General features: G+C 38.5%; 1 protein-coding gene and 1 long non-coding RNA gene across 9 annotated transcripts in view; one reads left to right on the top strand and one right to left on the bottom strand.

Moving 5' to 3' along the window:
* LOC102503220 (NXPE family member 4) overlaps positions 1-19,566 on the top strand; it is a 40,634-nt gene that overhangs the window by 13,694 nt on the left and 7,374 nt on the right. For 4 of the 7 annotated variants that reach the window (XM_027767011.1, XM_027767010.1, XM_006165199.3 and 1 more), the window contains exons 2-4: positions 134-240; positions 13,795-13,891; positions 18,218-18,948. In XM_027767011.1, coding sequence (XP_027622812.1) covers positions 134-240; positions 13,795-13,891; positions 18,218-18,948 — 935 coding nt within the window. Of the gene's footprint in view, positions 1-133; positions 241-13,794; positions 13,892-18,217; positions 18,949-19,566 lie in introns of those variants that run through there. The other 3 variants (XM_027767012.1, XM_006165203.3, XM_006165205.3) reach the window with 3 other exon arrangements.
* Positions 2,394-19,566, bottom strand: part of LOC106733471 (uncharacterized) — a 52,469-nt gene continuing 35,296 nt past the window's right edge. For both annotated transcript variants that reach the window (XR_003547307.1, XR_001369534.2), the window contains exons 4-6: positions 6,766-6,929; positions 5,202-5,230; positions 2,394-2,885 (exon numbers count right to left, since the gene is read on the bottom strand). This is a non-coding gene — a long non-coding RNA (uncharacterized LOC106733471). The remainder of the gene's footprint in view (positions 2,886-5,201; positions 5,231-6,765; positions 6,930-19,566) is intronic.

Genomic DNA, 19,566 nt, shown 5'->3' with positions numbered 1-19,566 from the left:
TGTGATATAGGAAAGGAAGATCGAGCATCCATAATCTTAGCCCGTCTCTAATTCCTAACCTTGACTTGTTCTCTGGATGACTGCCACCCCACTCTGACTTTCTAACTAATTCCACATTACAAATTCTTTCTAGCTTGTTGAATTGCCTTCCACCGCACTGACTCACATCAGTCTGAGCTGGCTGTCCTGGTCCTCCCAAGCTATGTGGGCTTCAGAGAAGTGGCTGAAATACATTAAAAGGTAGATGTCTCTTAGTATGCTTTGAAAACTTGAGACTTTTCACATCCCTTCGTTTTTAGAACTGACATATCAAATGCTGGTGTTTGAATGGTTTTCACAAAGTCTGGCTGCCAATAAAAACTATGTACTGTGTTCATAAAATAATTAAACTTTGGACACGTTTAGGACATATGCCATTGTTAACAGATCATCAAGATGGAATGGGCTTATAACTGCGACATTTAAGTACAGAGAAAGTTAGGGGGAATTGGCATTTCAAATGATTTATTATATAACTGAATGAGAGAATATTTTAGAGACAAGCAAATATTTTTGAACTTATCTTAAATATTATGTTCTGTATTTTGCCAAGATAATAGCACTATCACAAAGAAAATGTGAACTTCGTGGTAAAACTATTTCATACAGCTACAAGGAAACTCTAATCTATGTTTTGTTTAGTAAATGGAAATATAAGATAATACGTATAATGCCTTGTATATATTAAATCATCAGGAAAGTCATGACATATTTTTCTATGCTTTTCTATACAAAAATGCATCATGATTTTTCCAACAAAGTGATATAGAGAGAGAAATTTATACTTTCAAGGAGCTGTTTCTTCAGTGTGTGCACAACAGTTTGACAGAGAGCGAATGTATAAAATGACATTCTGTCTGGATCTTTTCTTTCAGGCAATATACTGAGGTACAATTTATATACAGTAAAATCCACTATTTTTAGTATGCAGTTCTGTGAGATTTGACAGTAAGACAACCATCACAATACGATACAAACGCTCCCATCACCCACAATATTATCCTATGTCCTTTAGTCGTCAAGGACACAGCGGCCCCCAGCAATCCCTTGATCCGTTTTCTGTCACTACATTTTTGCCTCTTCCAAAATGTCATATAAGCCTTTTTGGTCTGTGTTTTTCTTTTCTTGGCAAAATGCATTTGAGATTTGTACTGCTCAGTGGAGTTTCATTATATAAATATGTGCCAGCTTGCTTACCCTGTTGAAGGACATTTGAATTGTTTCCAGCTTTTGGCAATTGTGAATAAACCAGCTATAAATATTCATGTACAGGTTTTTGTGGGAACATAAGCTTTCATTCCTATGCTGAGGTATCACTGTGTGTTAGGTTTTAACTATTTTAACTTTATAAGAAACTGTCAAACTGTTTCCCAAAGAGTTTGTACCATTTTTGCATCCCACCAGCAATGAGTGAGAATCACCATTCTTTTTTGTTGTTGTTGGAGAGGTTTTTGCTATAGGGCGCGTGCGCTCGCCAGACAGACAGAGAGAGACAGAGAGATAGAAAGCGAGAAATCACCCCCCAGGGGGGATGGTCATGCCACAATCCCTTCTCCTCCACTATCCTCTCAGGATCTTGGGCACTCGCACACACACACGCCGGGCATGAGTTTTAAGCCACCGGGTCCGGGACGCAAACCGTGGTCGACTACATGGGAGTCCAGTGACATAGCCGTTACACTAACTGCTGGCCCCAGAATCACCATTCTTGTACTATGTAGTAGTAGTATCTCATTGTGATATTACTTTCCGTTTCTTCAATCATAGATTATATTCAGCATCTTTTCTTATGCTCATTTGCCATCTGTATATCTTCTCTGGTAAAATGTTTAAACTTTTGCCCACTTTGTGCTTTGGCTTGTATTTTATTATTACTGAATTTGAGTCAAAAAGTTCATGGTAAATAATGTATTATGAAAAAATTGTGCATGGATTTAAAAATACTTTTGCACCAAAATAAACTCGTACTTTAATTCCATTTTTCCAAGACCCTCTTAAGGTCCCATCATATTTTTTTGTTCAGGAGACAAATCTTTTATCATATATGTGATTTACCAATTTTTTTTTTTTGGAGAGGTTTTTGTTATAGGGCGCATACGCTCACCAGAAAGAGAGAGACAGACAGAAAGCAAGAAGTCACTCCCCAAGAAGGACGACCACGCCGCAATCCCTTCTCCTCCATTCTCCTCTCGGGATCTTGGGCACACATGCACACGTGCCTGGCATGAGTTTAAGCCACCGAGTCTGGGATTCGAAATGCAGTCGACTACATGAGAGTCTAGTGACATAGTCATTACTCCAACTGCCAGTCCCTGATTTACCAATTTTTTTTCCCATCAGTGGCCCAGAGAAAATATTGTATTTTCATAATAATTTCTTTTAAGAAACAGAAACTTTAGATTCTGTTGTAGTATAATTGATCCATTTTTCTCTTATGAATTATGCTAATAGTATCATATCAGAGAAATCTTTGCATAATCCAAGATAACAACAGAAATATAGTTCTAAAGAATAATTGTTTAAGGCAGTAAATGATGGCAGGGACAGGAACAGGTATACTAGGATGTAACAAAGTATCCTAGAGTTTACAGTAAGTTTTGCACTCATGGCAAAAAATAGATTTTTCAAGCATCAGTTTTTTGTTCATCTCTGTCAGCGTTGTTTGGGCATCGTTGGACAAGGCCTTGATGTCTCTCCAAGTGTTAATGTCAGCTTTGACCAGTCTCCCCCTCTTCTTGCTCTTCTTGCTGTATTGGTTCTGAAGCATTAGCTGAAAGTTCTGAATCAGGTCTTTCAGCATCTGGTGCCAATTCATGAAGTGTAGGTCACATGCACGGAGAAGGGATCTAAGCCAGACATGTAGTAGTAAGTACAGAGAGAATCCCTCTTTCCCAGGTTATTAGAGGAGCTGGACCTTGTCAGGTTGGATTTGGCGACATCTTTTAAAAAGACTTTTGTTTGGGGAAGTTTTTGTGTTGTTAAGTAGTACTTCACTGATGTAATTTTGAATCAAAAGGAAGATTTGGATTATTCAATTTTAATTTCATTTAAAATAAAGTGATTTGGCAGCATGAGTAGATTTCCCCTTTTCTCTTTTAAAAATATGGAGAAGTTCGTTTTATTAACAAACTTTAAATTAGTAATTTCCCCTTTTCTCTTTTAAAAATATGGAGAGGGTTCATTTTATTAACAAACTTTAAATTAGTCATTTATGTCTATTTAGACCTAGCATTACATGGTGCTTAGGGTGAGTATTGTTTTGACAACGGCCTTTTCTTGGTGTCCCTATTTTATCCTTAGCTTAGTCTTGCTATGTCTCAGAAAGAGTATCCCTTTATGCCATTGTTTCTCCTCCCATGGTAGACTGCTGTTCCTTTTTACTTGGTGCTGCCTAGCTTAATGAGGAGAACGAATGGGATTCTCTTTTGCTCTGGTTCAGCATCAGTTGTAGGAGAATCTTGAGTCTATGTATTTTTTCAGGGGGGGATGGGGAGCTTTCTCAGTGGTCCTTTCCCCTTCCCCACAGCATTACACAATCTCTAATGTTCTGGGTGAAGGATAGTTTCCTGCCTCTCCCCCAGAGCAGCTTTCTGCCTTACCTGAGTAATTCACAGTTCTTTTTTTTTTTTTTTTTTTTTCATTTCCTCAGCCATGGTAGATCCTCACGTGTGCCTGAGAGTCACAGGTTTGTTGCCTATCCCCAATAGCTTAAGTCTTTTGTTCTTAGGGGAGAAAGACACGAGTTGGAGGAGCTTTGTACCTTTCCCAGCAATGTAGCCACCCCTCCCTCTAAGACCGTGCCTTAAGAGAGGCTTTATCCAGCATATTGCAGTGACCTCAGTCTTACTCGTGAGTGCTCAGTAGAGTTCCAAAGAGAAGAATCAGTATGTGGGATAAACCCTCTTTATATTGTTGCTCCCAGAAGTTCTATACTCTCACATTTGTCCAATTAGGCGTTAGTGATTCATTTAAAATTCATTTAAAATGTATCCAAGATATTTTTACCCACATACATGGCTGCCCCTGTCTCATTCAAAAATGAGTCATGGTTTGCATTCCTTCTTTTCTGTCTTCCCTTAAATTTAGGTTAGATGGCTGACCTGTGACCTCAGTTTCTGATCAGTTAGACAAAAATGATCATATGGGAGGTTATCTGCATTTCTATTGTTACTGAGGGAGTGATGATGTTCCTTGAAGTTATCTATATCCTAGGCTAAAGCTGGAAGTCTTCCAAGGTTTATTTTAAAGGAAACAAAACTATGTTAAGAAGACAATCTTTGGAATAGAGAACAAAACTCTAATTTAAAGAAATCACATGTTTAATAGGCTATCTGATTGGGCACTAATATTCTGCAACTAATAGTAAGTAACCACATGTTATATTCCCTTGTTGATTAAGAAAATTATGGGTCAATAAGGCTATAAATTATTTTTCTCAATCTGTAAAAGTTGGGGTTAAAGGCTGACTTGTAAATGAAAAAAGCATATTTACCTAAATTAATGAAAAACATGTTATGGTGAGTGCTAGGACAGGCATTTCAAAATCTTTGTGCAGAGGTGTATGTGTGTGTGTTTGTGTATGGAACCATTTCATAATCTATAAATTTTTTCTCAAAATAATGTTATTGGGACCAGCAGTTAGCGCTTGCCAGACAGAGAGACAAAGACAGAAAGCAAGAAATCACCCCCCAGGGGGATGGCCACGCTGCAATCCCTTCTCCTCCATTCTCCTCTCGGGATCCTGGGCATGCATGCACATGCGCCCGGGGTGAGTTTCAAGTCACCGGGTCCGGGACGCGAACCGCGGTCGACTACATGGGAGTCCAGCGACTATAGCCCTATAGCAAAACCCTCTCCAAAAAAAAAAAATGTTATTAAGTGCATAAATTAAAATATATAGAACTGGGGCCAGCAGGTGGTGTAGTGGTTAAGTCATGGGATTCCCACATGGCTGATTGCAGTTCGAGTTCTGAACCCAGTGACTTGAAAATCATGCTGGGCACATTTGCATGCATGCCCAAAATTTCAAAAGAAGAATGGAGAAGAAGAGATTGCAATGTGGCTATCCCCCTGGAGGGTGATTTTTCACTATCCCTCTCTCTGTCTCTTTCTGGCAAGCACACACACTGTGGCAAAAAACAAACAAAAATAGGATTACTTACTTTCACATCCTCAAGCACATATACTCCATCTTGAATAAAGAAAAAAAATTTTTAATGTTTAAATATATAAGATTACAAAGGAAGCCAAATAGATCGAATTATAGTTTCAAAGTGATTTAATAATATATAGAAATATATGCCCTTCCTATTTTTGATATTAAGTAATAATATCTAGTGATAGGTCCAATTACTATCATTTCAAAGTCATGGTGAGGGTAAATGGCACTCCCTGATACTTGCAATGATTAATGGGTGATAGGAAATGTTTATGATTTCTATTGGTATGAATCTTAGATATTGCTAACACCGCTGAGCTTTATTACCTACATTCAAATCAGAGAACACATGGCATTTCAGTTGGATGTTAGTGAAAATAAATGCATAATCATTGTCCCATCCAAGTTTACAGACTCCTCTGAATTCTGTCTAGAATTCCTGAGGGACCCTCTGGATTAAGAACCTCTGTACTAGAAAAAGGAAGCATCAATTGCAATCAGAGATAGAGGTAGGAGGGTCAGAGAAGACTTCAGGGAAATCTCAGATGAAAGTCCCAGCATCTACAAAATTATGCAGCTGACGATGAGTGCAGTGCATTCAGAGAACTGAAATTTGATATTTGGAACACTACCACTATGAGTTACTATTTATTGAGGGCTTTTCAAAAACTTTTTTTAATTTTTTTTTACATTCAATCACTGTATATCTTTATACCATATAAAGTGAACTTTCCCAGCATGAATACACTGTGTGTTAGTCCAGCGAAAGATAGTAGAGTCATCAACAGATAACTTCTCATTTTTGTGTCCGTTGAATGATTTGCCTTTTTTTTTCCCTCTTGATTCCCTTCCTCCCACTGCCCCGACCCTATTTCTCACCCTCGTCCTACACTGTCTATGGTATCCACAATTGTTCTTCATGCTTTCATACCATCTAATCTCTCAGCTTCTGCCATAGAGTGCAGACATTCAGTATTAAGTGGGGACATACGATGCCTCTCTTTCATGGTCTGGCTTGCTTCCCTTAAGATTAAATCTTCCATGTTTGTGCATTTTCTATCAAATCGAAGTTCTCATTGTTTTTAAGACTGAGCAGTATTTTATACTGTATTTGTGCTACACTGTTTAGAAACCAAGAGCTGTGTTAAGTGTATTATAAATATTTTTTATGTGACTAACCATGAAATTACATGAATTACATTAAAATGAATTACAACATCTCTTTGAGATAAATACTTGATCCTCGTTTTTAGAAATATGGACGTTGGGATCCAAAGATATTAAACACATTTCCTGAAATATTGTAGCTTGTAAGTGGCAGAGCATGTATTTGAACCCAGATCTGTTTCATTCAAAGCCTATGTGTAGTTTTAGTGGTATCTTTATCTGTGGAAGGAGTGCATCTTGGTGGAAATGTTCAGGGAAGAAGAGCCTTGAAAGCTAGATAAAGGAAAAATGGGTTGTATCCTAAAAGCCAGTCTGCAGCCTACTGTCCTCCTTTCTTTCATCCTATACCTCTTCTCCACCTAGCATCACTATAATTCCCAAATACAACTTGGTTTTCCTACCTCATGTTTTGCATGTGTGCCCCCCTGCCTGAGATGCCCTCTTTCTAGGTACACCTTCTTCTTACTGGTGAACTGGAAGATCTCTCAAGCTTTCGTGGAAGTTCCTCATGCCTTCCAAATGCAGATGCCATCTCTTATCTTGGAAAGCTGGAATCTTGAGCTTTCTAGAGGCAGATGGAAAGAAAAATGGGATGAGGCCAGTCTTAGCAAGAAAAGAGAATGCAATATGGAGCATGAGCAATAAAGAATAAAATATTTTTAAAGGGCCCTTCTAGGGTCAGAAGAGAAGAGAAACACTAGATGTTTTATTGCTCATATAACAAAACTATTGGTTTACAGACAAAATGAAAGACCCAGACAACACTGCTGCTTCCTTAAACAATCAATGTCTGGGGTCCAGTTTTTGTTTGTTTGTTTGTTTTTTTGAGGTTTTTGCTATAGGGCGTGTGCGCTCGCCAGACAGACAGAGAGAGACAGAGAGACAGAAAGCGAGAAATCACCCCCCAGGGGGGATGGCCACACTGCAATCCCTTCTCCTCCATTCTCCTCTTGGGATCTTGGGCACGCACGCACATGTGCCTGGCGTGAGTTTAAGCCATCGGGTTCAGGACTTGAACCGTGGTCGACTACATGGGAGTCCAGTGACATAGCCATTACGCTAACTGCTGGTCCCTGGGGTCCAGTTTTTATACAATATGTTTATAATCTCTGCTTACATTCCTTTTTTGAACCTCTAATCTTTTTTATTTTGGAGAGATTTTTTGCTATAGGATATATGTGCTTGCTGGAGAGACAGAGACAGAAAGAAAGAAATCATCCCCAGGGGGGATGACCACACCACAATCCTTTTTCCTCCATTCTCCTCTCAAGATCTTAGGCATGCATGCACATGCACCCAGTGTGAATTTTAAGCCACCGGGTCTGGAACTCGAACCACAGTCAACTACATGGAAGTCCAGTGACATAACCATTACGCCATCTGCTGGTCCCATTGACTCTTTAATCTTAAATGGTTGAAGCTAGAACCAGACCACGATGCTTTGAAACCCCTTTCTCCAAACACGTTCTAAGTTTGAAACTTTATAAAACCAGTCAGTACTGATATGTACTCTTCTTAGGAAACCCTTTTGTGGAAAATTTATTCATCCAAACAGTAAAATGGTGCAAAGCACTATGGACTGCAGAGTGATGAGTCTACAGCAGTAGAACTCTGAAGATCTCTCACAAAGGTTGCAAATTTGTACCTCACAGTCATGTCTTGTTTGCTCTGTATTTTTAAGAATATTGAAAATTCAGACTTCGCAAAATCATATGGATTTCAGACTCCCATGGAGAAGTGGTTAATTAGCATCACAGGGCTTGCGGTCTGAAATGGACTGTGCTGGACCTGAATAGGCCACTTTTAAAGGCCAAGTGCAGACATTCCAGTGCCTCACAGGTGCCACCACTCTGCCAACCCTGGAGTCTCAGCATGGAGAGCTGTTCTTGACCCAACTCTTTCTCATCCTTTGTATTCACTCAACAAGTCAATTCAGTCTCTACAATATCCTTCACTTCCATCTCCTCCTTTTGCTTTAGGAATGATTCCAGAACTTTTACTTCCTGACAAGAATTTTAATAGTAGGGCCAGCCCCATATCACAGCGATTAAGTTCTGTGCATTGGGAGCTGAATTCCACATGACTGACCATGGCTCAAATCTCAGCGCTGGTAGCTTGAAAAACACACCAGGCACATGTGTGTACATGCCTAAAATTCTGACAGGAAGGGCGAATAGAGAAAATGGATTGCAACATGTCCATGCCCTATGGGAGGAGTTCCCTTTCTCTTTCTCATAAGTGCATGTGCCCTTTAGCAAGAAAAGAAAATAATTATCATAATAATAGCATACATGGAACAGTGTTCACCCTATTAAGCATTTTACATTAGTTGTTTCATTTAATTTTCACAACAGCCCCTGGAGATTGATCTCATCACAGTCCTCATAATACAACAGAGAAAAGTGAGACACTAAAAGCATGACCTACCTGACCAAGCCATAGGGTACACAGATAATTGTTCAAATATTATTCTGGACATTTCTGTAAGAGCGTTTCTAGGCAGGTTAACATTTTAATTGGAAGACTAAAGCCAGCCCCACAGTGCAGAGGTCAAGTGCTGTGCATTGGAAGCCAGACCCCATGTGGTCAACCACAATTCTAATCTCAGCCCCTGAAAAACAGGCTAGGTGCATGTGCATACATACCCAGAATCCTGACAGTATGAAGAAATGGAAGGAAAAGAACTGCAGAGTGATCACGCCCCTTGGGGGTTGCTTTCTCTCTCTCTCTCTCTCTCTCTCTCTCTCTCTCTCTCTCTCACACACACACACACACACACACACACACACACACACATTTTTCTGGGAATAGAAAATAATTTTAAGGGTTGGCCCTATAGGCTAGTGGTTAATTTAAATTGTATTGTATATAACTGACTGCTGTTCAAGTCTTGGCTCTGGCACCTTGAAAAAAAATATGCTGGATGGGACCAGCAGGTGGCATGTTGGTTAAGGTGCTGGACACTCCCATGTGGCCGACCATGGTTCGAATCCCAGACCTGGTGGCTTGCTTTCTCACTTTCCTTCTCTCTCACTCTTTCTGTGTGTTCCTCTCTGGTAAAATTTCAAAAATAAATGAATGATTAAATAAATACTTATTTTTAAAAATATGCTTGGCATGTGTGCATGCATGCCTCCAAATCCTGACAAGATGGAGAAATGGAGAAGGGATTGTGGTGTGACCACACTCCAGAGGGAGTGGGGTTCTCTCTCTTTCTTTCTCTCTCTCTCTCTCTCTTTCTCTGCCTCTCTCTCTGTCGGGTGAGTGCATGCACCTTCTGACTAACGGTAAAACTAAATAAAGTATTAAAAGAATTAATATTGGGACATCAGTGATTATCAGCTAAGCTACAGACTTTATTTGGATCACATTCATTTTTTTCACTAAAATGGTTCTTTTCCAGGACCCAAACCAGGATCCCACAAAGCATTTAGTCATCATGTTTCCTTAGATGTCTTCAATCTGCAATAGTTCCTTAGTCTTACATTGTTTTCCATGATCATGATGCTTTTAAAAAGTATTGGGAACCAGCAGTTAGTGTAATGGCTATGTCGCTGGACTCCCACGTAGTCGACTGCGGTTCGCGTCCCGGACCCGGTGGCTTAAAACTCACGCCGGGTACATGTGCGTGCATGCCCAAGATCCCGAGAGGAGAATGGAGGAGAAGGGATTGTGGCGTGACCATCCCCCCTGGGGGGTGATTTCTCGCTTTCTGTCTCTCTGTCTCTCTCAGTCTGTCTGGCAAGCGCACGTGCCCTATAGTGAAAAAAAACCTCTACAAAAAAAAAAAAAGTATTGAAGAGCTGTCAGTTATTTTGTAGATTCTCCCTCAATGTTTTTCGATCCACAATTTTCTCACAATGAGATGGAAGTTATGTATTTTGGTCAAGAATACTACAAAAATAGTGTACCCTTCTTAATAGAGCATTCATGAAATAATATATCTTATTACTAGGGATGTGAATCTTGATCACAAATTACTGTTCAATATGAAGTTACTGTTTCTCATTTTGAAATTAATGTATTGGTAGAAATAGATTTGTACTCAAAATGAGACTTTCCACCTTGCAGTTGAGGCTCCTTGGTGATGGGGCACATTTTGTTTGCTTCTTGAAACCACAGTAGTGGTTTCCCTAACTTGTGGTTTTACCTCCAGTGAATATTCCCTGGACACCTGCTCCTTCATTTGCTTTGTGCTAACAGTCTGCCCCCTTCCACATGGGCTCTTTTAGAATCTGGGCAGCTCCCTGCTTGCCCTACTCCTATCTCAAAAAAACCAACGATCTCTTGCATTATATTTTATTATGTAAACTCAAGGCTCCATTATCCTACCCACGATTAAGTTCCTGACAGTATGAAGAAATGGAAGGAAAAGAATTGCAGAGAAATCACACCCTGGGGCGGGGGGGGGGGGTGTTTCCCCCATTTATTTAGAGGAAAGGAAACTACTCACTCAAAGATGATGATGAAACTGCACATTAACTGCAAAGACAGCACGCTAGAGGCCCATATATCTTGCTCACACTGGGCTTCTGAGCCATTTAAGGGAAAACATGGCTTGGGAGAAAAAAAAACTTTTCTTTTAAGCATAATGGACATTAAATATATGAACCTAAGATCTACCTGAACTCGATTGCATCATGTCTGGAGCCACGCAGAGTAACAAGAAGTACTCCAAATCAGAGATCAAAATGAAATCCTGAATTAAAAAATCCTAGACTCGGCCCTGTTTCAAACCTCACTAAATGATCTGGGCAAGTCACTTAAGCTCTTTTCTGTGCTCTCAGTTCTTTAAGTCAAGCCTATAGTATCATCTATTAATATATTGATATTATGCCTACCACAGAAAAAGTTGCCGGGTTAACATTCCATATTAAATTTGTGTGGCTAACGCAGATTAAAATCTATAACTTGATGTGTCTCCAAGCAGGCTGTGAACGCGGATGCCCACTGGCATCAGTATGCTAAGGAGCAGCCAAATCAAACTCACAGCAAATAAGTTTCCCTTATTATAGGATCCTTAAGGCAAAATCTAATTATAGGCTCCTTAGAGCAGTTAGAAAAGGTTAAAATCAGGCCAGACAGTTGGTGTGCTGGTTAAGGTGAGTCCCCCCACATGGTCAATGTGCAGTTCAAGTCCTAGACCTGGCAGTTTCATAAACATGCCAAGTGCATGTGAGTGTGTATTCAAGATCCTGAGAGGAGAATGGAGGAGAAGGGATTTTGGTGTGGTCATTCCCTCTGAAGAGTTCTTTCTCACTTCCTCTCTCTCTCTCTCTCTCTCTCTCTCTCTCTCTCTCTCTCTCTCTCTCTCTCTCTCTCTCTCTCTCTCTCTCTCTCTCTTTCTCTCTGCTCTCTCTGGCAAGTGCACACAACCTGAACCAAAAATAAGTTAAAACAGCTTTCCAAAGATTACCATGTAGGGAACCAGTAGTTAGTGTAATGGCTATGTCGCTGGACTCCCACGTAGTCGACCGCAGTTCGCGTCCCGGACCCGGTGGCTTAAAACTCACGCCGGGCACGTGTGCGTGCGTGCCCAAGATCCCGAGAGGAGAATGGAGGAGAAGGGATTGCGGCGTGACCATCCCCCCTGGGGGGTGATTTCTCGCTTTCTGTCTCTATGTCTCTCTCTGTCTGTCTGGCGAGCACACGCGCCCTATAGCGAAAATCTCTCAAAAAAAAATAAATAGACAAAGATTACCATGTACACACACAAAGAAGAAATGTTAAGGCTAGTTTCTAGAGCACAATCAAGAATGTTGGAAAGTTTATCAAAATATGGAATATCCTCATAAAACTTGTTTTAAAAGTCGTTTTCAAAGTAAGACTGGAAGGGTGGATGGGTATATTTAAACACTTTTAACCTCCTGTGTGGGTCAGCACAAATAACACTGAAGGAGGGAGTCACATGGTGACCAGCTTCTGCTTGCTGGGAGCATTAACGCATCCATCCTGGGCACATGGTTTTTCTGGCATTGTGGTTTTCAGATCAAGGCTACAAATCCCAGATATAGCCAAATCTATGAGTGTAAACCATCACTCTGTTGGCCTGTGTAATCAATACTATCGTCTTACGGACATTATAGTTGAAGTTCTTTCCATTCAATTCAGTGAATCCTATTGAGTACTTACTATTTGTGATATAATATGCACTTCAATCCTGCTAACTGGGTCTTGATGAAAAGACTCAGCTGAAAACTAGGAAGTTCAAATCCCCATGGATGACTCTGAACTCTCAGTCATTCAAACTTCCAACTTCATTCACTCTTTTTCAGGTACTTATTATACACTTACTAGAATTAGACTCATACAGTCTCAGGACATGAAAATCGTCTAATCCACTCTGCAGAGTATTTCATTTCACTTTGAACTGATAACTAGTTTATAATCCAGCCCCTCCTAAAGGCGGAGCTGGCATGCCTGACATATATATCTTAGCTGAAACAAACAGAAGACTGAATCCAAGCTTCAACTCCAGACTGCAACCTACACTTGTTATTTTGTTTTAGTATAAAGGAGAAGTATCCCAGTAGCACACGGTGGCTTCAGAAGAAAGCCTCAGTATCCAGCTCACAAGAGTTCCTGTACGTGGGATTGAACAAAGTCTTTAAGCTAAACATATGATAATATTTGCAAGGTAGGAAAGGTGAGGGAAGAGTAACAGACACTACCACTGTCTATGTATAAACAGGGGATCTAGGGAATTTTGGAGTTTATTTTGAAGGGTGGAAAATTTTAGAAGGGCAGCCAGCATTCAAGCAATCTGATTTTAAAAGTAACTTGAAATTCTAGGACTAGGACAAATATTAAGATGAATAATAGAAAAACTTTAATGAAGCATGAAAATTTTTAGAGGAAAGTAATAAATATGAGTTTTTAACGTTTTTTTTTTTTTTTTTTTTCAAAATTGAAGGGTGCTTCAAAGGTTGAAAAGTCAAAAAAAGGAGAACACATTAACAGACTGAAATTATAGAAGCTGGCAAACCAATCGACATTGAAAGGGCACTGCAATAATACGGTTCTCAGTGTCAATATTTGTTGATCTATTTTGTGTATGCATTTTTATGTTTAGAGAAAAAGAATGTTCAGTGCCAAATAGTCTGGAGACTTTAAATATGAGCAACCCTGCATCTCATAGCCCCTTAGCTGCTCAGTTTTTTTAGAACTCATGGTAGACTCCACAATATATCTCACCTATAGAATATAGAAGCTGAGGAGCAGCAGAATCTACAAGCTGACAGCCAAAAGACAGCAACTAGAAGCCACCATGAGAAGCTGGGATGGACAAGGGACAAGAGTTAGTTCTGAGAATAACTTATCTAAAGAGAAAAATTAAAATTAGAGATATAAGTCTTTTATGTATTTCTATGTTTATTTTTGTTTTGTTTTATTACATATTTGTGTATTTGTTTTCATATCATCTCTTGCAGGATCCTAATCAGTGTGACAAATCATAAATCACTATTGGCACTGCTGTTTATATTAGTTTCCTGGACTACTATTACAATTTTCCAAAATGCCTCAAAGGTAGGAATTGAGTGCATCGTATGTTTTACAAAAGGATATTTTCAATAGACACCTCAATTATTCTAGAAAAATCCAAGAGACCTACAGATGTTAGTTGGGAAGCTTCAGCAAGCTTACACACCATTTAAGAACCAGGCTGAGAATACAGATATCTTTGACATGCTTATTTTATTTCTTTTGAATATATACCTGTTAGTAGGATTTCAGGGTCTTATGGTAGTTTCATTTTTAATTTTTTGAGCTAGTTTTATACTGTTTTCCATAATGGTTATACTAACTTACATTCCCACCAACAATGTGCAAGGGTTCTCTTTTCTCCAAATCCTTATAGCACTTAATATGTTTCATCTTTTTGATAATATCCATTCTAACATGCGAAAGATGTCTTATTATGCTTTTAATTTGCATTTTTCTGATAATTAGTGGCAGTTATCTTTTCATATACCTGTTGATCATTTGTATGTCTTCTTTGGGGAAATGCTTATTTGATTGGCTTGTTTTCTTATTCAGTTGTCTGAGATCTTATATATTTTGGATCTTAACCTTTTGTAAAATAAACACATTGCAAATATTTTCTCTCTTTCTGTGAGTTGTCTTTTCACTCCATTGATTGTTTCCTTGACTGTACAGAAGCTCTTCAGTTTGATGTAATCCCATTCATCTATTTTTTTTCTTTTGTTGCTTGTGCTTTTTGTGTGTGTATGTATGTGTGTGTGTGTGTGTGTGTGTGTGTGTGTGTGTGTGTGTATAATTTTCCAGACCAATGTCATAGAGCTTTTCTCTGCTATTTTCTTCTAGTAGTTTCATACTTTCCAGTACTATATTTAAGTTTTTAATCTACTTCTGGTTGATTTTTTACATAAAGTGTGATATAGGATTCTATTCCTTTCTTCTGCATCTGGATATCCAGTAGTTTCCCATTGTATGTTCCCTTTCCCATTGTATGTTCTTAGTACTTTTGTTAAAGATAAATTGACAGTAAGTACATGGATTTATTTCTGGGTTCTCTGTTCTGTTCCATTGGCCTATCTGTTTTTATATCACATATCAACAGTACCTTTTTTAATACTAATATGCCTTAGTATATTTTGAAACCAAATAGTGTGATGCATCCATGCATCCATCTTTTGTTTTTAACTCAAGGTTGCTTTGACCATTTGAGGTCTTTTGTGGCTCCATATAAATTTTAGGAAATTTTCTATTTCTGTGAAAACTTGGAAATTTTGATGGGTATTGCATAGATTGCATTGAGTAGTATGCCCATTTTAACAATATTAATTCTTTCAATTCATGGACATGAGATAAATTTCCATTTATTTGTGTCCTCTTCCTTTTTCTCCTTCAACATTTTGTAGTTTTCAGTGTAGTTTTTAACCTCCCTGGTTAATATTCCTGAGTATTTTTTTTCTTTTTCTTTTACTTTCTTTCTTTCTTTTTCTTTAGTAGCTGTTGCATAGAGGATTATTTTCTTGATTCTTTTTTTTGGACAGTTTGTTTTAATGTATAGAAATACTCTTGGTTTTTCTACATTGATTTTATATCCTACAACATTCTTGAATTTTTTTATCAGTTCTAACAGTTTTTTATTTTTTTACTTTCTTTTGGTGGAGTCATCAGGGGTTTTTATATATAAAATAATGTCATCAGTAAACAGGGGCAACTTAATTTTTTAATTTTCAATTCCAACAGCTTTTATTTCTTTTTATTGCCTAATTTCTTGTTCTAAAACTTCCAATACTATGTGGAGTACAAGTGGTGAGAATGCGAATTCTTCTCTTTTCCCTGATCTTAGAGGGAAATCTTTAAAACTTCACTATTAGTATGAGGTTAACTACAGGTTTGTCTTTATTGTGTTGACAACATATCGCTTCCCTACCTAATTTGTTGAGAGTTTCTAATCATAAAATCATCTGGTTTCTATTTTATTTATTTCTGCTCTGATCTTTATTGTTTCCTTCCTTCTGCTAATTTTTGGCTTAGTTTGTTCTTTTTTTCCCTTATTCTTTGAGGTGTAATGTTATGTTGTTTATAGGAGAACTTTCTTTTTTTTTTTTTTTTTTTGATAGAGGCATTTATTGCTATACATTTTCCTTTTAGAACTATTTCTGTTGCATCACATAAGTTTTGGTATATTGTGTTTCCATGTTCAATTTTCTTGATACATTTTTGAATGTCCCTCTTAATTTCTTTGGCCCTCTGACTTTCAGGAGCATGTTATTTAACTTGCATGTATTTGTGAATTTTCCTAAAGTCCTTCTCTTACTGAATTCTAGTTTTATATCATGGTGGCCTGAAGAAATAATTGATATTATTTAAGTCTGCTTAAATTTCTTAAGACTTGTTTGGTACCCTAACATATGATCTATCCTGAATAATGTTCTGAAGACACTTGTGGAGACTGTGTATTCTGCTGCTGTTTGAGGAAATGTTCGGTATGTATGTTAGGTCCATTCGGTCTAAAGTGTAGTGTGAGTCTAATGTTTCCGTATTGATTTTCTGTCTGGATGATCTGTCTATTGTTTAAAGTGGACTTTAAAATACCCTGCTATTACCGTATTACAATCTCTTTCTCTCTTCGGTTCTATTAGTATTTACTTTATATATTTAGGTGCTCCAATATTGCATGTGTATTATTTACACTTGTTACATCTTTTTGATGTATTTACCTGTCTCATTTTACAGTTTTTGACTAAGAGATTATTTTATGTTTTAAGTATAGCTATTCTTTCTCACTTTTGGCTTCCATCTGCTTAGAATAACTTTTTCCATTCCTTCACTTTCAAGTCTAGGTGTGTCCTTAAGGTGAAATAAGTCTCTTAATGGTAAAATATAGTTGAATCTTCTTCTTTTCTTCTTCTCTTCTTCTTTAATATTTTCAGTCTCTTTCTGTCTTTTTATGAACAAAACGAATCTGTTTACATTCAAGGTTTTATTGATAGGTAAGGACTTATTACTGACATTTTTCTAATTCTTTTTCTGGTTGTTTTTGCAGAATATTTGTTCTTTTCTTCCTCTCTTCCTTTGTGATTAGGTGATTTTCTCTAGCAATGTGCTTTGATTTCTTACTTTTTAGTCTCTTACGTATCCAGTATTGGTTTTTTTCTGTGGTTTCCATGAGGCTTACAAAAACCATCTTACAGTTGTAACAGGCTATGCTGAGATGTAACAAGTTAACTTTGACTGGATTTTTTCCTTTTTTCTTTCTTTCTTTCTTTTTTTTAAATTTGTGTTTGTTTTAGGTTTTTGTCATATGGTGCATGTGGTCATTGGAAAGAAACAGAGAGAAGGAAAGTGAGAAATCACACCCCAGGGAGGTCCCTGATTTCATTTTTTAAACTTCAGTTTTATTCCACTCACACTTAAAATTTTTAATGTCACAATTTATGTATTTTTATATTGTACATCCCTAAACAAATTGCTGCAGTTATTACTGTCTTCAATAGTTTCTTTTTCAAATCTTCAAACAAAATATATAAGTGATTTATACATTATCATTACCATATTAGAGTGTTCTGAATTTAACTACATTACTTAGCTTTATCAGTAACTTTCATAATTCTTTAGTTACAATTAGCATCTTTTTTCTTTCAGCTTGAAGAATTCCATTAGCATTTCTTATAAGACAGGGCTGGTGATGGTGAACACCCTCAACTTTTGTTTGTCTGAGATTATTTTGACTGAATTTTAGCTTTAAGATAAAAGCAATATAGAACAATGAGAAATTGTTCTCTTATATATAGTCAAAACACATCCTCTCATTTAATCTTCACAACCCTGTAAGGTAGTTTACTAGCATTTTAATAAAGAAGATCTTAGGACTTTTGGGGGTTAAAATAGCTCTTCCAAAATAGATTAGCCAGTGAGAAGTAGAGTTAGACAACCAGATTTTCTAAAGAAAAGAGTTTTACCTATAAAGTATATATGACCATAATATCACTATTATTTTATTTTTATACTTCTGATTACTCTGTAAAAGATATAAGTTGAGGGAACCAGCAGTTAGCATAATGGCTGTGTCACTGGACTCCTACATAGTCGACCGTGGTTCACGTCCCAGACCCGGTGGCTTAAAACTCACGCCGGGCACGTGTGCGTGCGTGCCTAAGATCCCGAGAGGAGAATGGAGGAGAAGGGATTGTGGCGTGACCATCCCCCCTGGGGGGTGATTTCTCGCTTTCTGTCTCTATGTCTCTCTCTGTCTGGTAAGCGCACACGCCCTATAGCAAAAAAAACTCTCAAATAAATAAATAAATAAATAAATAAAAGTTGACTAAACCACCAAAAAAATATTAAACAGAAACTTTTTCTATGTTCTTATCTATTCAGCTACAGAGTAGACCCAAGTTGCCCATCTGTCACCATCGCAATATCACAACAAAGTCCTCTTGCCCTGAAGCACCATTGTGTCCAGTAGTTTCAGCAGCAGAGACTAAGCTGAGAATAAAGGAAATCATGGAGAAACTAAACCAGCTCTTACCACCCAGACCTTTTACTGATGTGAACACCACCACCAGCGCCAAGCACAGCACAGCCACCATCCTCAACCCTCGAGACACATACTGCAGGGGGGATCAGCTGGACATCCTGCTGGAGGTGAGGGACCACTTGGGACGCAGGAAGGAATATGGCGGGGATTTCCTGAGGGCTAGGATGTCCTCTCAAGACCTGAAGGCAGGTGCTTCAGGAAAAGTGACTGACTTCAACAATGGCACCTACCTTGTCAGCTTCACTCTGTTCTGGGAGGGCCAGGTCTCCCTGTCTCTGCTGCTCATGCACCCCAGTGAAGGGGCATCAGCTCTCTGGAGGGCAAGGAACCAAGGCTATGACAAGATAATATTCATGGGCCATTTTAACAATGGCACCTCCCAGGTCCTCTCTGAATGTGGCCTGACTGTAAATACAAGTGTCGATTTGTGCCAGTACCTCGATGCTCGAGACCAAGAAGTCTTCTACTGTGTGCGGCCTCAAAAAATATCCTGTCATGCACTCACCCACATGTATTCCAAGAACAAGGAAGTTTCTTATCTTAGCAAACAAGAAATGAGCCTCTTTGAAAGGTAAATATTTCTGGAGACTACTTAGACAAATTATGGCTTGTTTGTTGATTAAAAGGAAAGTCCTCATAGTATGTAAACTTTGGGAGTTTTTTGTTTTGTTTTGTTTTGGGGTTTCTTTTGGAGAGATTTTTGCTATAGGGCGCGTGCACTCGCCAGACAGACAGAGACATAGAGACAGAAAGCGAGAAATCACCCCCCAGGGGGGATGGTCACGCTGCAATCCCTTCTCCTCCATTCTCCTCTCGGGATCTTGGGCACGCACGCACACGCACCCGGCGTGAGTTTTAAGCCACCGGGTCCAGGACGCGAACCACGATCGACTACGTGGGAGTCCAGCGACATAGCCATTAAGCTAACTGCTGGTTCAACTTTGGGAGTTTTTAAGAAGAGCCAATTGACTAAGGATCTGTGGATTAATTTGAGGATGATGCCCACTTTTTTTCTAGTCCCCAAACTTTTTAAATATTTCATTTTCATCAATGAAATAAAAAATATAGACAGAATTGGGACCAGCAGTTGACATAATGGCTGTGTCGCTGGACTCTCATGTTGTTGACGGCAATTCGAGTTCCAGACCCAGTGGCTTAAACTCAAGCCGAGCGCATGTGCGTGTGTCAC

Source organism: Tupaia chinensis, unplaced genomic scaffold (genome assembly GCF_000334495.1).
Source record: "Tupaia chinensis unplaced genomic scaffold, TupChi_1.0 Scaffold143824_1, whole genome shotgun sequence".
NCBI lineage: Eukaryota > Metazoa > Chordata > Mammalia > Scandentia > Tupaiidae > Tupaia > Tupaia belangeri.
This window is presented reverse-complemented; position numbering and strand designations above follow the sequence as displayed.